The 20824-nt window shown below is 44.7% G+C and overlaps 1 protein-coding gene across 1 annotated transcript in view; it reads right to left on the reverse strand.

Moving 5' to 3' along the window:
- The window catches only part of svep1 (sushi, von Willebrand factor type A, EGF and pentraxin domain containing 1), a 201119-nt gene that overhangs the window by 74536 nt on the left and 105759 nt on the right, over positions 1–20824 (reverse strand). The window contains exons 26-34 of the mRNA XM_080188416.1: positions 20076–20277; positions 18711–18886; positions 14591–14715; positions 10556–10679; positions 10160–10330; positions 9260–9433; positions 6198–6317; positions 4075–4251; positions 225–309 (exon numbers count right to left, since the gene is read on the reverse strand). Coding sequence (XP_080044542.1) covers positions 225–309; positions 4075–4251; positions 6198–6317; positions 9260–9433; positions 10160–10330; positions 10556–10679; positions 14591–14715; positions 18711–18886; positions 20076–20277 — 1354 coding nt within the window. The remainder of the gene's footprint in view (positions 1–224; positions 310–4074; positions 4252–6197; positions 6318–9259; positions 9434–10159; positions 10331–10555; positions 10680–14590; positions 14716–18710; positions 18887–20075; positions 20278–20824) is intronic.

The raw sequence follows: 20824 nt of genomic DNA on the forward strand, positions 1-20824 counted from the left end.
TGTGTTTACGCCAGTCCAATGCCGGCATACCCACATCCTGAGACACTGCCCAGAGGAACTCCTGGGGCTGATGTCATTGGTCTCCAGCCACTACAGCCAGTGCTTGGTATGACTCCAGCCAGTGGAGAGTTTTCTCCCCGATCCCTACTGAATTCAAAGACTCAGTTGGTGACTCAGCAGCGGAAGGAGAGAAGGGGAAACCCTTTGAAAAGACCTTTTTGTACCTGTACATCACCATCCCACCAAAGGTGAAGTCAGTCCCTTCACTTGTACCGTTTGCTGGAGTGTCAGGTACCCCACACGATCGTGCTAGGGGGAGGAAATCACATTGTGATAAACAAGCAATAATAGAACAATGAAGAATTAGATTGTGTGATATTGAGACAGCAATTCGCCAGCGATCCTTAGACAGCACCTTCCAAACCCACCACCACTTCCATCTAGAAGGACAAAGGCAGCAGGTAGATAGGAAGACCACCACCTGCAAGTTCCCCTCCAAGCCACTCACTGTCCTGACTTGGAAATATATTGACCATTCCTTTGCAGTTGCTGGGTCAACATCCTGGAATTCTCTCCCTAACAGTGTTGTGGGTCAACCCACAGCACATGGACTGCAGCGATTCAAGAAGGCAGCTCACCACCACCTTCTCAAGGGCAACTAGGGATGGGCAATAAATGCTGACCCAGCCAGTGACGCCCATATCCCACGAATGAATGAAAAAAAAATGCAGGAAGCATAACACCAAACTGAGCGGGGGTAAGAGAAGTAGGTCTTCACTGAAAGTGTGGAATGAACGATCATGAATCTGCAACTTCTCTTACTCACTGCTGCCTGTCCCTCCAATGCAGAGTGGTGTAAAATGCAATGTTAATTCACTATTACTCTTATTATGCTTTCAATGAAGATCAAATTCTCCCCACTTTTCAAGCAGTTTGCTCAGGTAACATCCATAATTAGATCCTAACTATAAACAGGTAAATATGTTTGGATAATGGGAAAATAAACAGTAACTGTAACAAGGCGGCACAGTGGTTAGCACTGCTGCCTCATAGCACCAGGGACCCGAGTTCAATTCCGGCCTCGGGTTACTGTCTGTGTGGAGTTTGCACATTCTCCCTGTGTCTGCGTGGGTTTCTTCCGGGTATTCCAATTTCCTCCCAAAGTCCAAAGACGTATGGGTTAGATGGATTGGCCATGCTAAATTGCCCTTTAATGTCCCAAGATGTGGAGATTATGGGGATTAATGGGGTAAATACGTGGGGTTACGGGAATAGGGCCTGGTTGGGATGCCATGTCAGAGAGCAGGTGCAGAGTCGATGGGCCAAATGGCCTCCTTTAGCACTATAGGGGTGCTATGACTTCAATGATAACTGTTACAATTCTCCAGAGTGTGCTTAATTTAGGGATTTACTTTCTCTGCACAACTTGCATTCTTTTTCTTGCTGCATTTTCTTGCTCAAGCTAAGCCCAGGGAAAAAGCTGTATCAGCTCTGGGTACGGGGGCGGGGAGCCTCTTTGTGACACCATTAACAAACACTCCCAGTTAGTCCACAAGCCTGAGCTTCCAGTCATTTCACCAGGCATTCTACAGCCTTCTGAAGGAAACATTGAGTTTAATCAAAACGGAAAATGCTGGAAATACTCAGGCAGGATCAGTGCGGACAAATGGCAGGCTAACATTTCACGGAATCACAGGTTACTACACTGCAGAAGAGGCCCCTCGGCTCATCGAGTCTGCACCTGCCCTGACCTGCCTACCTAATCCCACTTGCCAGCACTTGGTCCATAGCCTTGAATGTTATGCCGTGCCAAGTACTCATCCAGGTACTTTTTAAATGATGTGAGTCATCTCACCTCCACCACCCTCCCAGGCAGCGCATTCCAGACCCTCACCATCATCTGAATAAAAAAATCCCCCCTAAACCTCCCAATCCTCATTATTAACTTGTGTCCCCTCGTTACTGACCCTTCAACTAAGGGGAACAGCTGCCCCCTATCCACCCTGTCCATGCCCCTCACAATCTTGGACACCTCAATCAGGTCGCCCCTCAGTCTTCTCTGCTCCAGAGAAAACAACCCAAGTCTATCCAACCTCTCTTTATAACTTAAATGTTCCACCCCAGGTAGCATCCAGGTGAATCTCCCCTGCACCCCCTCCAATGCGTGCATGTCCTTCCTATAGTGTGGTGACCAGAACTGCACACCGTATTCCAGTTGTGGCCTCACCAAAGTTCTATACAACTCCATCATGACCTCTCTGCTTTTGTAAGCGATACTCTGATTGATAAAGGCAAGTGTGCGATTCATCTCACTCCATCGCATGATCTTGGGTGAGGGATGCCTCCTATGAGTGCAGGGGACAGCCAAAGAACGATTCCCATGCCACCCAGTTGCACAACACAAGTCAATGCAGCTAAAGCAACTGGGCCACCTTCTCAGTGTGAGGCTTCCCCTGCCCAAGGGGAAATAGTGGCAGATGGAATGAAGCAACTTAAGTGGTTAATAGACAACTCACTCAAGGCTTCCTATGTCCCCAATGGTGGGCAAGTCACTTGCAGCTCCACTGCCTCCCCGAAAGTTTCAAATAGGGCAGGTAGGCATGGATAAGGGCAGAAAGAAGGCTACCTGCATTTACCTTCCATATTTTTTCTGCAATCATCACATCACAGGATTGTCATTTTGGTTTCCCCCCTTTACCCCTGCATTTACAGAGAATCACAAAAACATACAGTGCTGAAGGAGGCCATTAGGTCCATCAGGTCCATGCTGGCTCCCTGAAGTAACAGCCGTGCTTAGTCCCACATCCCCATTTTGGCCCAAGTGAGGGAATTCTCCTGAGCAGGGTGGAGATGATGTTGGGGAGAAACATGGACTGGTGGGCCCAATGACGCTGACGCAATTCAATGAGTAGTGAGAGTGGACCACGTAGTTTATCCTGAGTGAGGAAACATCTATGGCATTGAAATTCCTGTCAGCAAACCTCAGTGAGGGTGAGTAAGAAGCGCCAGAATTGAAGTGGGAAGGACAAGATGACAATTTTATTCCCAAGGCTATGCCTTTTGTGGGCATTGATGAGGATGCTGCTCAGCAAACCATAGTCACAGTCAAGTCAGTGTTTGGTTCCAAGGTGGACATGGGGGTGTGTGAGGCTGTATCCCTTACTTGGGGAGAGGAGGAGAGTTTTCTCACTCAGAATTGTCAGGATCTGGAACGCTTGAATAAAAAAAATTGGAAGCTAATTTTATAAATCATTTTACAAGGGGGTTGGACAGGTAACTGGAAATGAAAAGCTACAGGATTTTAGAGAAAAAACAGTGATATGGATCTATACATGACTGCACTTTTAGAGAGGCTCCTTCAGTGCTGTACATTTTTATGATTCTATTCCTTTCTCCCACTTGCGTTTATCTCATTTCCCATTAGGTTTATCCGCACTATTCATCTCAAGCTCTCTCTGTGGTGGTGAGTTCCACATTGTCACCACTCCCTGGTTAAAGACATTTCTCCTGCATTCTCTATTGTTTGATTATTCAATGTCTTATATTGATATCCCCTAGTTTACACTATCCTTCTCAAGGAAAACACTATTCTATCAAACCCCTTTGCTATTTTAAAGTGCTCTATCCGATTACTCTGTGGTTTCTCCTGAGTGACATGGTGGCACAGTGGTTAGCACTACTGCCTCACAGCGCCAGGGACCTGGGGTCGATTCCCAGCTGTGGGCCACTGTCTGTGCTGAGTCTGCACATTCTCCCTGTGTCTGCATGGGTTTCCTCTCATAGTCCGAAAGATGTGCTGGTCAGGTGCATTGGCTGTGCTAAATTCTCCCTCAGTGTACCCAAACAGGTGCCGAGTATGGCGACTAGGGGATTTTCACAGTGACTTCATTGCAGTGTTAATGTAAGCCTACTTGCGACACTTATAAACAAACTTTAAAAACTAATTTCTTAGAAAAGGACCCTAGCCCTGTTGGACTTTCCTGGTAGTTGCACACTCGCCGTCCTGATATCATCCTTCGGAATCATTCTTTGCACCTTCTCCCATGTCTTTATGGATGACCGCTTGTTACACACCTTGGCAGTGAGGCATCGTGTCACTCCACAGTCCATCCTCTAAACATGTGACAGTCCGAGTACCGTTCAATTGGTATCCGTCCTCACAAGAGAAAGTCACCTGACCGCCAACAAAGTGCACACTGCCCTGGGCCAAGCCATGAGCTGGTCTCCCAGGATCTTCACACGTAACTGGATCTGAGCAAGGGGAGAAACAAACTCATGAAGCTAATGCTACACAGAATCACATAGAATTAACAGTGCAGGGTCAGGCCCAGCTGCTGGTATATAAGCTCCATACGAGCCTCCTCCCACCCTTAGGGGGAGATGCTGGCGTAGCGGTCATGTCCCTGCATTAGCAATACAGGCTGATGGTCTAGGGACGTGGGTTCAAATCCCACTGCGGCAACTGGTAGAATTTAAATTCAATTAATAAATCAGGAATATAAAGCTAGTCTCAGTAAAGGTGACCAGGAAACTATTGTTGAAAAAAAACCATCTGGTTGACTAATGTTCTTTAGGGGAGGGAAATCTGCCATCTTTGTGTGGTCTGGCCTATATGTGACACCAGACCCACAGCAATGTGGTTGATATTTAACTACTCTCTGAAATGGCTGAACAAGCCATCCAGCCTCACAGCGCCAGGGATCAGGGTTCAATTCCCGGCTTGGGTCACTGTCTGTGCAGAATCTGCACATTCTCCCTCTTGCCTGTGTTGGTTTTCTGCCGGTGCTCCGTTTCCTCCCACAGTCTGAAAGATGTGCTGGTTAGATGCATCGGCCGTGCTAAGTTCTCCCTCAGTGTACCCGAACAGGTGCCTGAGTGTGGCAGCTAGAGGATTTTCACAATAACTTCACTGCAGTGTTAATGTAAGCCTACTTGTGACACTAATAAATAAACTTTAAACTTAAAAAAAAACAGTTCAAGGGCAATCAGGAATGGACAACAAAAGCTGGCCTTGCCAGCAATGCCCACATCCCACGAAAGAATAATTTAAAAAGCCTCCCAATTGATCAAAATATCCTTTTGTTCCTTCCTTGTTCATGTACTGAGTTTTCCCTTAAATACACCTGTTCCCTTCTAAACACTTGTCCCCTTCACCTCAACCAGTCTCTGTTAGTGAGTTCCACATTAGAGGTTTTTACATGGTATTAAATCTTCATGTGCTACTAAGAAGCTGCTGGGATCACTGTGGGGGAACTAAGTGAGAAATTGCTTTTTGACTCACTGCTTGGCCATTTTGAGAAAGAATTGTGGCCTCTATGAAATAAAAAAATGATATTACAGTGTATCTGGTAATGAAGTAATCCCCATTAACACATTCATTTATCCATGCATTCTGAAACCCTATCACCACCCCCCAGCCCATTCAATGAACACAGGTTTGTACAGTGGTTGAGAATTCTGCCTTTTTTTCCTGCTGTTTAATGTAAAATAATGTCCTGGGCAGAAAATAAACTGTCACTTCATGAACTTTGACCATGCTTTGCTGTGGATCGTATCATGGTGATAATAGCCTTGTAGCTGCAGCACTGGATGTGTTATCCAAAGATCGGGAGTGGAAGAAAAGATATGGATAAAGTAGACATGGAGTGGATGCTTCCTCTTGTGGGGCATTCTAGGACAAGAGTCTTAGGATAATGCATAGCAAATTTAAAACAGAATTGAGGAGAAACTACTTCTCCCAAAGGGTTGTGAATTTGTGGAATTTGCTACCCCAAAGTGCAGTAGATGCTGGGACAGTGAATAAATTTAAGGAGGAGTTAGACAGATTTTTAATTGGTAATGATTGAAGGGTTATGGGGAGAAGACAGGAAAATGGAGATGAGGAGGACATCAGCCAAGATCGAATGGTGGCAGACTCGATGGGCTGAATGGCCTAGTTCTGCTCCTTATACGTTATGAATTTATTCCACCAATTGAATTGAATTATTTAAACTTAGTGATCAGTGGGCGGAACCTGATAAAATAAGTCCAAAAGTTGCCGTATTGTCATTAAAAGCCAACTGGTTTAATAATGTCCTTCTGGGAAGGGAACCCGCCACTCCTTATATAGACTGACTCCAATCCCACTCCCAGAGCAAACTCTTAATGCCTTCAGGAAAATTTAGGATGGGCAATAAATGCAGCCTGATAACACATACCAGTGCAGTTCTTCCCATCACCAGTGTACGGGGGCCTGCATGTGCAAGTGTATGACCCAACGGTATTGATGCATTCTGACCTTGTGTCACAGTCTGACCCTAAAGCACATTCATCGAGATCTAGAAACAACAGAGAACATTAAATTTAGTGAGTGAGTGAGAGTATATGATACACACAGAGTATGGTATATGCACGGTATGGTACATCACTTCACTGTCACTGGGTCAAAATCCCAGAACTCCCTAACAGCACTGAGGCTGTATCTACGCTGCAGGGACTGCAATGATTCAAGATGACAGCTCACCAACACCTTCTCAAGAGCAATTAGACATGGGGCAATAAATGCTGTCTAACCAGAAGCACTCACACCTCATGAAAAAAATTCTAAAAAAGATATACGGTGGGTCTGGTACACACAGGAAACAACATGAGTGCAAACTTTGTGACATTAATATAAAAAAGGTTGATGTAGAATTACCAAAAGCCGGTTGAAAAAGTTCAAATGGAAATTCTGATGGATGTGTTCCCTTCTAATCTAGATCTCTTCCTTGATCCCTTTGGGCTACAGTTAGGAGTGAGTGACTGAAATCGGTAAGAGGCATTATTTCAATATTTAGGTGAAGCCTGTGCTTGATTCAGGTAGCCACCAGGGACACCTATATCAAAAAGGCCCTGAACGTCTCTACTGATTGGCTGCGGTCTATGTTCTGTTAAATATGGTTAATGTTGCTGCTGTTTTACACCCCCACCCTGACCCCAAGTGCAACTATGATGAATTCACATTAACATACATTGAATTTACGACCCAGTAACAGACAACTTAGCTGATTATATCAGTGTTTCTGCTACACACGAGTCTCCTGTTACCCTACTTCACCTCAACCTGTCAATATATCCTTCTATTCCTCCCTCCCTTATGTGTTTACCAAGCTTCCGCTTGAATGCATCAATGTTGTTCACCTCAAGCAGTGTGGTCATGAGTTCCACATTCTCATGCCCTCTGGGTGAAGACATTTCTCCTGAATTCAATATTAGTGCCTATCTTATATTTACAGTAAGAATTCTCACAACAGAGTCCAACAGAGTGGCACAGTGGTTAGCACTGTTGCCTCACAGCGCCAGGGACCCAGGTTCAATTCTTGGCTTGGATCATTGATTGTGTAGAGTTTTCTCCTTGTGCCTGCATGGGATTCCTCCAGGTGCTCCAGTTTCCTCCCACATTCTGAAAGACGTGTAGGTTGGGTACAGTTTCCATGCTAAGTTCTCCCTCAGTGTACCCAAACAGGCACCAGAGCGTGGCGACTGGAGGGTTTTCACAGTAACTTCATTACAGCGTGAATGTAAGTCTACTTGTGACTAATAAACAAACTATAAAAGGTTTATTTGGAATCACAAGCTTTCGGAGCGCTGTTCCCACATCAGGTGAGTTTATCTCCACTCACCTGATGAAGAAGCGGCACTCCAAAACCTCTTGATTCCAAATAAGCATACTGAACTTTAACCTGTTGTTGCGAGACTTCTTACTGTGCCCACACCATTCCAATGCCGGCATCGCCATATCATATATTTATAATCCTGACATTTCACAAACCGAACATCTTCTGTACATCTGGACCTAATAACCCAATTCGGATTTACAAACCTATCAGCTCACTCCTCAGTCCTGCTCATTTAAAGGGCCTCAGACTATACAATTTTTCCTGATACTTCATTAGTGAATGACGTGCATTTGCAGCTCATGTATCATGATTTATTTAGAATACAATCATGCCCTCTGCCATTCGCAGCTATTGAAGTAGCCAGGAAGAGATTGCAAAATCACCACTGCAAATTTGCACATGTGTGCTATTTACATAAATATTTGCATTGAAAGGTCTTCCATAGTCTCATATAGTGAAAAGCCAATACAGAAACAGCACAAATGCAACAGGCAAAGTGCAATTTCAGCATTTATGCTACCACCAGATTTGTCATTTCATTCTCACAATATTCAGTGTAAGTCCACATTCTTATTCTGTTGTGACACAGTGGGTTCCACTTCCACCCTTCCTGGGTTTCAAGTGTACAACAAAACTAACACTTCCAGTGCAGTACGGAAAGAATTCTCATAACACTAGGTTAAAGTCCAACATGTTTATTTGGTATCACGAGCTTTTGGAGTGCAGTTCCTTCATCAAATGAGTCCTAATTAAGACTCACCTGATGAAGGAGCAGGGCTTCAAAAGCTCAAGATACCAAGTAAATCTGTTGGACTTTAACCCTGGTGTTGAGAGACTTCTTACTGTACCCACCCCAGTCCAATGCTGGCATCTCCACATCATCAGTATAGTGCAATACTGGGGATGTGCTGCACTGTCAGAGGTATCGTGTTTTGAATGAGATGCTAAATTGGGGCCTTATCTGCTCCCTTGGGTGAATGAGGCAGCACAGTAGTACGGTGGTTGACCCTGCTGCCTCACAGCACCAGGACCCAGGTTCATTTCAGGCTTGGGTCATTGTCTGTGTGGCGTTTGCACATTCTCCCCATGTCTGCGTAGGTTTCCTCCCACAGTCCAAAGATGAGCAAGCGAAGTGGATTGGCCATGCTAAATTGTCCCTTAATGTCAAAAAAGAAGGGTACGTTAGATGGAATAGCCATGGTAAACATGCAGGATTATGGGGCTAGGGCAAAAAGGAGGGGCTGAGTGGGGTGCAGAATTGATGGGCACAATGGCCTTTTACTGTAGACAGTCTGTGATTCTATGGGACAAAGAACAAGTGGGGGTGGGATGGGATGGGTGGTGGTAACCTGTCATGCCCTGTGCCAATATTTAATCCTTTAATAGAAATAATGCTTGGTCTAGGAGCTTGCTGTGCACAAGTTGGCTCCCATAATTTCTACACTTTATCAGTAACTACACCTCAGAAGCACCTCCCTGGCTCTAAAGCCCCTTTTAACACCCTGACGCTATGGAAGGCGCTGTAGCAATGCAAGTATTTCATTTTTATGCAGCACATTTCAATGAAATTGAAATTTAATCCATTCAAAAATCTTTTGGGATTTAGTTTTTTTTTGACTTACCGAGGCAGACGGGCACAACACCAGTCCAATTTCCATCCACAGCACAAAAGAGTTTGTAATCCCCCAGGAGGTAGTAACCATTGTTGCACTGATAGGATGCAGCGCTGCCAAAGAGGTGGTCTTCAGCGAGAAAGCTCCCATTGTCCAGGGCAGGGGGCGAGCCACAGTTAATCCCTGAAAACCCACACAGGAAAACAGAAGGAACAGGAAATTTACACCAGGAGGTGGGATTTTCTGGCCGCATTCGCCCCATGCAGAAACTAAAGCACCGTTCTCCTGACACTTGAAGACGCAACCATGGCTTATCCTTCCAGTGCAATACTGATGGGGGTGCTGCAGTGTTGAAGATGCCGTCTTTCAAACTTCCTCTTAGGTGGACATAGAAGGTCCCATGTCACTACTTGGATGAACAGAGAACTTTCTTGGCCCAATGATTATCTCTCAGCCAATACCACTGAAACAGATTATCTTTGGGATATGTTGCTTTTGGGATCTTGCTGTGTGAAAATTGGCTTCAGTGTTTCCTACATTACAGCAGTGACCACACTTCAAAGAATATTACTATGTTTGAGGTCTGATATAGAGGCTAATAAAAGACCATGAGGCAAGTGGAAGTAAACTAACTGGAACCATTCATTAACATGTCTATTCTCTGAGCACAGTAAGCACAACAGTCCTAGGTCACACCTGTTCTCTCAAAAGGGGCATCCCCCAACATACATAACCAATGTTGGCTGTGAAGAACCCTGAAATTGTGAAAGGCGCCACATAATTGCGCATCTTTCTTCCTTATATCGGAGTTCCATGCTCAGGTATTGTATTCCCCAAGTGAACCAGTTCTGAAGCTCCACAGGTTACAGTCTCAAGGACAATGCAGAGTTGGACTACGTGACAACTTACTTTCACAGGAGGGTATTGGGTTGCTCCAAGCGCCGAGGTTCCGACAATGCCGCATGCTGTCTCCAACAAGATGGTAACCCAATTCACAAGACAGCTCGACTCTTGACCCTGGCTTCACATCAGAACTAGATACCAGGAGATTGGGCTGAGATCCTTCCAAGACGGGACAATCTGAATTTTCAAAGAAGAACACAAGTAGAGGCATTAAATTCTTCGCTGCTTATCGCAACCTTAAGAGGAGGGTTAGGGTTAGGGTTAGGGTAAGCTCATCAGGGTTAGCTTGTTAGAGCTGAACGAGATAAAGAATGGGGGTTGGAGGGGAACAAGTGAGTTTAACCCGCTGTCAGCTGTGAAAACATGGCCCTCTAGGTACGTATATTAACAAGGTGATATTACCAGCACAGAAAATACTCTTGGGATCTTTCTTTACTCTTCCGACAATTCCGGACAGAAAATCAGGCCAAGCCAAAATATTGCCTTTTTTAAGGTTATCGGGACATGCTGTGGCCAGTAACTTGACCTGAAAATGAGGAAAAAAGAAGTTAAAAAGAATTAAACTTCCCTTCAGTTGGCTGGTAAGTCGTTACATACTGCTCACCTGTCCCCCAGGCTACCCTCAACTCCGTTAGCTTCAGCAGATAGAGACAGAACCACATGTCCGGGGGGATATACCACCAGGTAGCAGAGTGGTTAGCACTGTTGCCTCACAGCACCAGGGTCCCGGGTTTGACTCCCGGCTTAGGTGACTATCTATGTGGAGTCTGCATGTTCTCCCCATGTCTGCATGGGTTTCCTCCAGGTGCTCCGGTTTCCTCCCACAGTCCAAAGATGTGCGGGCTAGGTTGATTGGTCATGCTAAATTTCCCCTTAGTGTCAGGAGGATTAGCAGGGTAAATGTGTGGGGTTATGGAAATAGAGCCTGGGTGGGATTGTGGTCGGTACAAACCTGGTGGGCTGAATGGCTTCCTTCTAAACTGTAGAGTTCAATGATTCTACAACACTGTCTACATGTACTGCTGCCTCAGAAAAGCAGCCAGTATAATTGAGGACCCACACACCCCAGATATTCTCTCTTCTACCTTCTTCCTTCGGGAAAAAGATACAAAAGTCTGAGGTCACATACCGACCGACTCAAGAATAGTTTCTTCCCTGCTGCTATCAGGCTTTTGAATGGACCTACCTCATATCAAGTTGATCTTTCTCTACACCCTAGCTATGACTGTAACACTACATTCTGCGCTCTCTCCTTTCCTTCTGTATGCTTTGTCTGTATAGCACGCAAGAAACAATACTGTTCACTGTATGCTGATACATGTGACAATAATAAATCTAAACAAAATCAAAAGAAAGGCAGGAGAAGACCACACACAGATGGATAAGAATTGTAAGAACATTAGAAATAGGAGTTGGAAAAGGCCATTCAGCCCTTCAAGCTTATTCTACCATTCGATGAGATAATGGCTGATCTTCAACCTCAACTCCACTCCTTGAGTGGGATTTTCCAGCATCGCTCATCCCAAAGCCATAAAATCCTGCCTGAGGTCAGCTGTCGCCCCTTGCCCGCTCTGATTCCCATGGCAGGCAGGCCAGTAAAATTCTGGCATTTAACATCATTTTATATGCTTCAATGAGAAGTCTCTTTCTTCTAAACTCCAGAGAATGTAGGGCTAGTCTACTTAACCTCTCCTCATTGGACTATTCTCTCATCCCAGGAACCAGTCTAGTGAACCGTCATTGCTCTCCCTCTAGGGTAAATGTGGCCTTTCTTAGGTTAAGAGACCTGAACTATAGTCTCACCCACGCTGTGTATAATTATAGTAAAAAAGTCTCCTACATTCCAATCCCTTTGTAACAAACTATTCACCTTCCTAAGTGTTTGTTGGAGATAATATAGACATATTCCAGTAAGAGTTTCTTTCTATTTGACCTGTCTAATTGTACCTATGTTGATTTTAGTGCCTTGGGACCTGTTTCTGGAAAATGACCTTTGCTTGTCTTCTTTGGTATTTTAAACTGAGTGTCAGGAGCTGGGGATGTGCTAGGCTCCTGCTAACATGCAGGCACTGTCAATAAAACATATGGAACTAATACTCTGCTTAATTTGGTGAAGAAATACAGACTTAATCTAACTACACTCCCATAGGACCAAACTGCTGTGGTTCAATGATATCAGCTATTACAATCACAAAGTTTTTTATGTTTTGAGACTATCTATTTAATTTAAGATAAAAGGAAATGTCATGTTCTAAAGTCTGCCTGACAGTCAGCCTGGGTGGTTTGTTTGTTAAAAGATTAGAGGATGTCCAGGATATCCCCAAGTCCCAGAAAAGTGTTGAGAATGTTAGGTTATGTACAGTTATGCTTTAAATTGTCCATTTATCTCCAAGATGAAAGAGGGTTGGGCTCTCAAGGATAGCTAATCAGCATCTCTACCTGGATACAAGGCCCATGTGATTCATGCTGCTATTGAGGTGGTCTTGGGTTGGGAAGGGTATAGAGGAAGACAATGTGATATTGGGTTACAAACTTTCAAAGAACAAAGAAAATTACAGCACAGGAACAGGCCCTTTGGCCCTTCAAGCCTATAGTGACCATACTGCCCAACTGAACTAAAACCCCCTACCCTTCTGGGGACCATATCCCTCTATTTCCATCCTTTTCATGTATTTGTCGAGACTTCTGTTAAAGTCACTATTGTATCTGCTTCCACTACTACCCCCGGCAGCGAGTTCCAGGCATACACCACCGTTTGTGTGAAAAAACTTGCCTTGTACATTTCCTAAAGTACTACTGAATATTGGAGCCATGTTAGAATGTTAGAGTCCAGGAGAGAGAGAACACTTAGAAGTTGAAAGTCTCAATGGCTCACCTAGCCAGAATGAGGGTGGAAGCTCGCACACAGGTTGTAAAGACCAAGTACATGGTTAAAATGAAGATGCAAGATTCAATCTTGCTTGTGGTAGGGGGAGGATAAATCTCCGGTAATACTCCCACTGTGAAGGGCAGTTTTAGGCCGTTATTAGGCCGAGACAAGAAAAGAATGGAAGTAAACCCCAGGAGCTGTTTTGTCCTGATTCAAGAAGGTCTAAATGTCTATTCAAAAGCCAGCATAGAATATCCCTGTGAAGTATGCTTTCTTAGTTATGCTAAAAATAAATTCCATCCTGTCGTTCAAAATATAAATTGTCCATAAAGATAATGTTTGACCAATAGTGCTTCCGGTCTGTTTGTCACAGTAAATGTTTGAAAATATGAAATCTTGTCCTATCAGCCTTCCAGCCATTAACTGGAAATTCAATTTCACTACAAGGGGTAATAACACAACAGATTACCAAATGTTGCCTTGTTTACCTGAGGCTGACAGAGGGAGAATCCCACAACTCTCTTGTACTAAACATGTCCAGAATTTGGTACGATACAGTAGAATATTCTATTTATATTTGAAATGGACACCATGCTGAGAGTCATGTTTACTTTTTTATATAGTCAAGGTACAATAAAGATATTGGGGGGGATTCTCTGTCTGTGCTCATCCCAAAACCCGAGGTCAATGGACCTTTGCGTGGTCTGCTCCCCTCCCACTGCGATTCCCGTGGTGAGCAAGAGGGGACAATTCCCCAATATCTATTCTGGGTGGCACGGTGGCCCAGTGGTTAGCACTGCTGTCTCACAGCGCCAGGGATTGGGTTCAATTCCGGCCTCGGGTTACCGTTTGTGTGGAGTTTGCACATTCTCCCCACATCTGCTCCGGTTTCCTCAAACACTCCAAAGATGTGCTGGGTAGGTGGATTGGCCATGCTAAATTGCCACTTGTTGTCAGGGGGATTAATAGGATAAGTACACGGGGTTACAGGGATAGGGCCTGGGTGGGATTGTTGTTGGTGCAGGCTCAATGGGCTACAGTGCAGTCCCTTTCTGCACTGTAGGGATTCTATGATCTACATGTGGTCTATGCCAGATTGTCTTCGAACCTGCTATATCCAATATCTATACCAGGGGCCACCATTATCACATAGAATGGCCTGTTTCTGCGTGGTACATTCAGCCCACTGATCCATGCTGATGCTTATGCTCCACATGAGCCTCCTCACACCTGTCTTTAACTCACTCCATCCATTCTTCCATTCCTTTCTCCCTCCTTTATATAGTTTATGGAGTTCTCCCCTGTGTCCTTCTTAACACCTTAGCCCTCAGCTCAACATCATTAATGCACAGTATCCGGCCATGGTTGTATTGGGAGCTTGCTGTGTACAAACTGGCTGCCACGTTTTCTCTGTAACAACAGATGACATTTCAAAAGTATTTCATTGACTGGAAAGCAAGTTGGGGGCATCCCAAAGGTGCTATATAAATGCAAGTCTTTCACGTAGATGCGGTGGTGATTGAGGTAATGTTCGGGGAGGGACACTGTGCACATTTGGTGGTGCTTACCTGTGCTGGTGTGAGGACGTAGTCCCATATGTTCAACTGGCTCAATGAACCCACAAAAGACTCAGCTGGGTTAAAACCTTCTCCTTTCTGATCCTGCTCCTGTCCCAGGACCAATGCTCCACCACCTCACAAGAAGCAAAGACAACACATCAGGTACCTGGATATCAGCCAAGGGTCGCCAGCTCTAGTCCAACATTTTCCCAGAATTTTCAGCCTGCCCCAAGTATACATATCCATTATTTTTAGAATAAACAAAGTTAGAGTCATAGAGGTTTACAGCCTGGAAACAGGCCCTTTGGCCCAACTTGTCCATGCCACACTTTTTTTAACCCCTAACCTAGTCCCAATTGCCTGCATTTAGCCCATATCCCTCTATACCCATCTTACCCATGTAAATGCTTTTCAAAAGACAAAATTGTACCCACCTCTACTACTACCTCTGGCAGCTTTTTCCAGATACTCACCATCCTCTGTGAAAAGAATTGCCCCTCTGGATCCTTTTATATCTCTCCCCTCTCATCTTAAACCGGTGCCCTCTAGTTTTAGTCTCCCCTACCTTTGGGAAAAGATATTGACTATCCAGCTGTGTGCTTCTCATTATTTTTTAGACCTCTATAAGATCACCCCTCAGCCTCCTACACTGCAGAGAAAAAAGTCCCAGTCTATCCAGCCTGTCTGGCGTATAACTCAAACCATCAAGTCCCGGTAGCATCCTAGTAAATCTTTTCTGTACTCTTTCTAGTTTAATAATATCCTTTCTATAAGCTTTTAAAGAAAATAGAAAAACACACAACACTATTTTTAATGCTCCTATGGTTTTTCTTTGGGTAACAGAAGTTCCTGATGATGGACAAGCCTGGTGACCAATGGAGGAGGGCAGCGTGGTGAGGGGGTAGTGGGGGGGGGAGAATCAATCAGCGATAAACAGTTATATGATGCAATCTCCAGGAATTGATGCAACCAGACTTGGCAACCTCAATCTTAGCACGTAGCCTGACGGAAGAGGGAGCGTTTTTCAAACGTGAGGGCGACACGGTGACACAGTGGTGAGTACTGCTGCCTCATAGTGCCAGGGATCTGCATTCAATTCCAGTCTTGGGTCACTGTCTGTGCGGAGTCTGCATGTTCTCCCCGTGTCTGCACGAGTTTCCTCCGGGTGTTCCGGTTTCCTCCCACAGTCCAAAGATGTGCGGGTTAGGTTCGTTGGCCATGCTAAATTGATCCTAGTGTCAGGGGGATTCACTAAGGTAAATGCATGGGTTTACGAGAATAGGGCCTGGGTGGGATTGTGGTCAGTGCAGACTCGATGGGCTGAATGGCCTCTTCCTGCATTGTGGGGATTCTATGATTGTATGACTCTTCCTTTCTTTCATATTGGTCTCAAAACGTTAACTCTGTTTCTCTCATCACAGACCTTGCCAGACCTGCTGAGTTTTTCCAGCACCTTCTCGATTTATTTAAAATGAAGACTTGGCTGGTTTGTGCCAGACATGCTGACAGAATGGTGATGTCTCTGATTTTTTATCTTTCAAATTAATTATTTCAACAGTCAATCCCCCCTAGACTAATAAAACAACAGTGTAATTCTGTTATCGTTACTGTGGGTCTTAGGTTAAACTGGCTTTGGTCAGGATTGAGAGGGACTGCTGGAGGAAAGGCCAGTAAACTTTACCTTTTAACACAGAATTGTTACGGTGCAGAAGGAGGCCATTTGGCCCCTCATGTCTGCACCAGCTTACCGAATGAGCATTATAGATTTTCCCCATACGTTGTTTCTGTTCAAAAAAATTACCGCATGCCCTCTGGAGAACCTCGATTGAACCTGTCTCTGCCGCACTGCCAGGCTGTGCATTCCAGACCCCAAATCACTCACTGTGAGAAAATGATTTTTCTCATATTGCGTTTGCTTATTTTGCAAATCACTTTAAATCTATTGCCCTCTCGTTCTTGATCCTTTCACAAGTGGGAACAGTTTCCCCCTATCTACTCTTTTCAGCCCTGCACGATTTTGAATATCTCTATCAAATTTCCTCTTAGCCATCTCCTCTCCAAGGAGAACAGTTCCAACCTCTCCAATTTATCCTCAGAATTGAAGTTTCTTATCCCTGGAACAAAGAACAAAGAGAATTACTGCACAGGAACAGGCCCTTCGGCCCTCCAAGCCGGTACCAACCATGATACTCGACTTAACTAAGATTCCCCACTCTTGCAGGGACCATATCCCCCTATTCCCATCCTACTTCTGTACTTGTAAAGACGTCCTTAAAAGTCACTATGGTATCTGCTTCCACTACCTCCTCCAGCAATGGGTTCCAGGCACTGACTGCTCTGTATATAAAAACCTGCCTTGTACATCTCCTTTAAACCTTGCCCCTCGCACCTTAAACCTATGCCCCCAATAATTGACTCTTCCACCCTGAGAAAAAGCTTCTGACTATCCACTCTGTCCATGCCTCTCATAATCTTGTAGACTTCTTTCAGGTCTCCCTTCAACCTCCTTTGCTCCAGTGAGAACAAACCAAGTTTCTCCAACCTTTCCTCATAACTAATGCCCTCCATAGCAGGCAACATCCTAGTAAATCTTTTCTGTACCCTCTCCAAAGCTTCTGGTAGTGTGGTGACCAGAATTGAACACTACATTCTATATTTATAGAACTGAGGTTCCATAAAGCTACAACATGACTTGCCAGTTTTTAAACTCAATACCCTAACTGATGAAGGCAAGCATGCCAAATGCCTTCTTGACTACCTTCTCTGCCTGCATTGCTCCTTTCAGTGACCTGTCAATACTCTTAAGGGTTCTGCCATTTACTGTATATTTCCAATCTGTATTCGACCTTCCAAAATGCATTACCTCACATTTGTCTGGATTAAACTCCATCTGCCATCACTCCATTCTTGTAAACCTCTTCTGCACTCTCTCCAATGCATTCCTATCTGTTCTATAATGTAGCCCACAGAACTATGCACAATATTCCTCTAACTAGCGTCTTGTACGAGTTCACAATAACCTCCTTGTTCTTGTAGTTGATACCCCTATTACTAAAGTCCAAGATATTGTATGCTTCAGTAACTGCTCTCTCCACCTGCCCTGCTGCCTTCAAAGATCTTTGCACATCAACACCTTTGCTCCTGCATCCCATAAGAATTTTACTCCTCATTTCATATTGTTCTTCTTCTTCCTACTGAATTGCATCACCTCACACTTCTCCCCATTGTACCTCTCTTGCTATGTATCTGCCCATGTCCTTTTTAAGATCTACAGTGTCCTCCAGGCAGTTTACAATACTTCCAAGTTTTGTGACATCCGCAAACTTTGAAATTGTCCACTGCACACGGTGACACAGTGGTTAGCACTGCTGCCTCACAGTGCCATGGTTCGATTCCTGACTTGGGTGACTTCCCGTGTCTGCATGGGTTTCCTCCAGGTGTTCAGGTTTCCTCCCACACTCCAAAGATGTGCAGGTTAGGTGCATTGGTCATGCTAAATTGACTCTTAGTGTCAGGGGGATTAGTAGAGTGAATTTGTGCGGTTACAGAAATAGGGCCTGGGTGGGATTGTTGTCGGTGCAGGCCCAACAGGCTGAATGGCCTCCTTCTGCAATGTAGGGATTCTAGGACGGTCCACTTAAGATCATTATTGAGCAGTCTTTTAAGTATGTAGAGGGGAAAGACTTAGCATGAGAATTCACATAGAACCATCCCTCAGTTCGTGATGTTGTCATGTTACACCACTGATGACTTAGACTATGTACATTGTCAATATTAACCCATTATACTGCACCCTCCACTCCTCCCAACTTCCTCACCAAGTCTTTGACTCTATTCAACACATTATTTACATGATCCCATACTTATAAGCCCAAGGACATCAGAAATTACAGCAAGGCAAAATTTGCAATATAAAGCTGTAATCTTTGAGCACAATGATTCCAACAGAAACCTGCCTGGTTGTCAGAATGTAAAACATTAGTTTGCAAATACAGTTGGATGTTTTCCTGAAAGCAATTTACTTCCTACAAAGTCTGCGAATTGGACATGAGTGGGTAAGGCATTTCTGCAACATTTAGCGAGTATTTTTTAATCAAACATCCATGTCGGAGTGCTCTAAACATATTACCAGGTATACTGGCTCCAGTTGAAAGCCCCTTGCCCCCATCGGAAACTTTCCCGTCGATATAAACTTTCCATGCTCCATCCATGCTGTTCCAGGTGACAGCGATGTGGTGCCACCTCCCATCGTTCACTAATGGGCAATCAGTAATTTTCTCCTTGCCGTTGACGTATAACACCCAACTGATTGGAAGGAATGAAAAGAATCATCAGCTTTACACAGTGAGGTAGAAGAACTGCTCATGTACTTGGCATCACTGAGATATACAGAAATTCAGCATAATAATGTCTACATCTACAGGGATGAAGTGGCAATGGTTGGAGAGCTTCATGTTTCTAGGTTTCCAATCACCAACAACCTGTCCTGGTCTCTCCAAACTGATGCTATAGTTAGGAAAGCCCACCAGCGCCTCTGCTTTCTCAGGAGGCTAAGGAAATTTGACATGTCCACTGCGATTCTCACCAACTTTTTACAGATGCACTATGGAAAGCATCCTCTCCGGATGTGTCACAGCTTGGTATGGCTCCTGCTCTGACCAAGACTGCAAGAAACGACAAAGGGTCGTGAACAAAGTCCAGCCCATCACGCAAACCAGCCTCCTATCCATTGACTCTGTCTACACTTCCTGCTGCCTGGGAAAAGCATAATCAAGGATCCCACACACCCCGGGAACACGCTCTTCCATCTTCTTCCATCAGGAGAAAGATATAACAGGCTGAGAACATGGACCAATCGACACAAGAACAGCAGTATTAATATAATCGACCAGACTAGCCACTTCAAGTCATACTCTGGAATTTTACTGGTCTGCCCTCCAAGGGAATCGGAACAGGCATGGGGCAGAGCATGGAAAAGTCTGTTGACCTTGGGTGGGATTCTACAGTTTTGGGATGAGGCAGGCTGTAAAATCCTGCCCATAATATTCATTTGGAGGGCTGGTGCAGACACAATGGGCCAAGTGGCCTCCTTCTGCATCGTACCATACAGATACCGAGTAAGAAGGAGTTGGTGGATATGTTAAGTGACTCCGCTGACCAATATCATAAATGAAGCATTTGCTAATCCATTGCTCACTTGTTTAGATACACTTTGGGTGGGATATTCCAGCCGCACTGGCCCTATGATTGGAAAATCCTGCCCGAGGTCAATGGACCTTTGTATGGTCCGTGCCTCGTCCGCTACGATTTCCACCTTTTTTTTTTGCAAACGCGCTTGAGTACAAAGGAAACCCAGTTTGTTAGTGGAAACAAACTTGCTGCTTGGAATATTGGGCAGAGGTTTAGATTACATCTGGAACACAAAGGATCTGTTTGCTAATGGATGAAAGATGAAGAGAACTGCAACTATTCTTGTTAATGTGGTAGAATTTACCCATTGTAATCTGTTAGGAGGAATGCGTTGTCACAACCATTGTCCAGGGCATAAGAAACTGGAGTCCCGTAGTTTGTGGTATCGGAAGATTTCATCCAGAAAGCACAGGTCAGCGCACTGAGCGTCGGTAACACATTATCCAATAAAACATAGCCATAGATTCCCGATACATCAAAATCCAGGTTAAATTTGGAGGATAACTCTAAAAAGAAAATTAAATTAAACTAAATTAGAAACAGACAGTTCTAATGTGCAATGAGAAAACAAAACTGCTACTTGGGCAATATTGTAGAATCCCTACAGTGCAGAATGAGGCCATTCGGCCCTTTGAGGCTGCACCAACCACAATCCCACCCAGCCACTATTCCTGTAGCCCCACGTATTTCCCCTGTTAGTCCCCCTGATACTAAGTGGCAATTTAGCATGGTCAATCAACCTAACCCGCACATTTTCAGAGTGTGGGGGGAAACCAGAGCACCACTCTTTGGGTGAAGAAATGTCTCCTCATCTCCGTCCTAAATGGTCTACCCCGAATCCTCAGAATGTAACCTCTGGTTCTGGACACCCCCACCATTGGGAACATCCTCCCTGCATCTACTCTGTCTAGTCGTGTTGGAATTTTATAAGTCTCTATGAGATCACCCCTCATTTGTCTGAACTCCAGCGAAAACAATCCCAACCTAGCCACTCTCTCCTGATACATCGTCCGACCATCCCCGGAATCAGCCTGGTAAATCTTCACTGTCCCC

The sequence above is a fragment of the Carcharhinus amblyrhynchos genome, chromosome 5 (genome assembly GCF_965287045.1).
Source record: "Carcharhinus amblyrhynchos chromosome 5, sCarAmb.v2.hapA, whole genome shotgun sequence".
Lineage (NCBI taxonomy): Eukaryota > Metazoa > Chordata > Chondrichthyes > Carcharhiniformes > Carcharhinidae > Carcharhinus > Carcharhinus amblyrhynchos.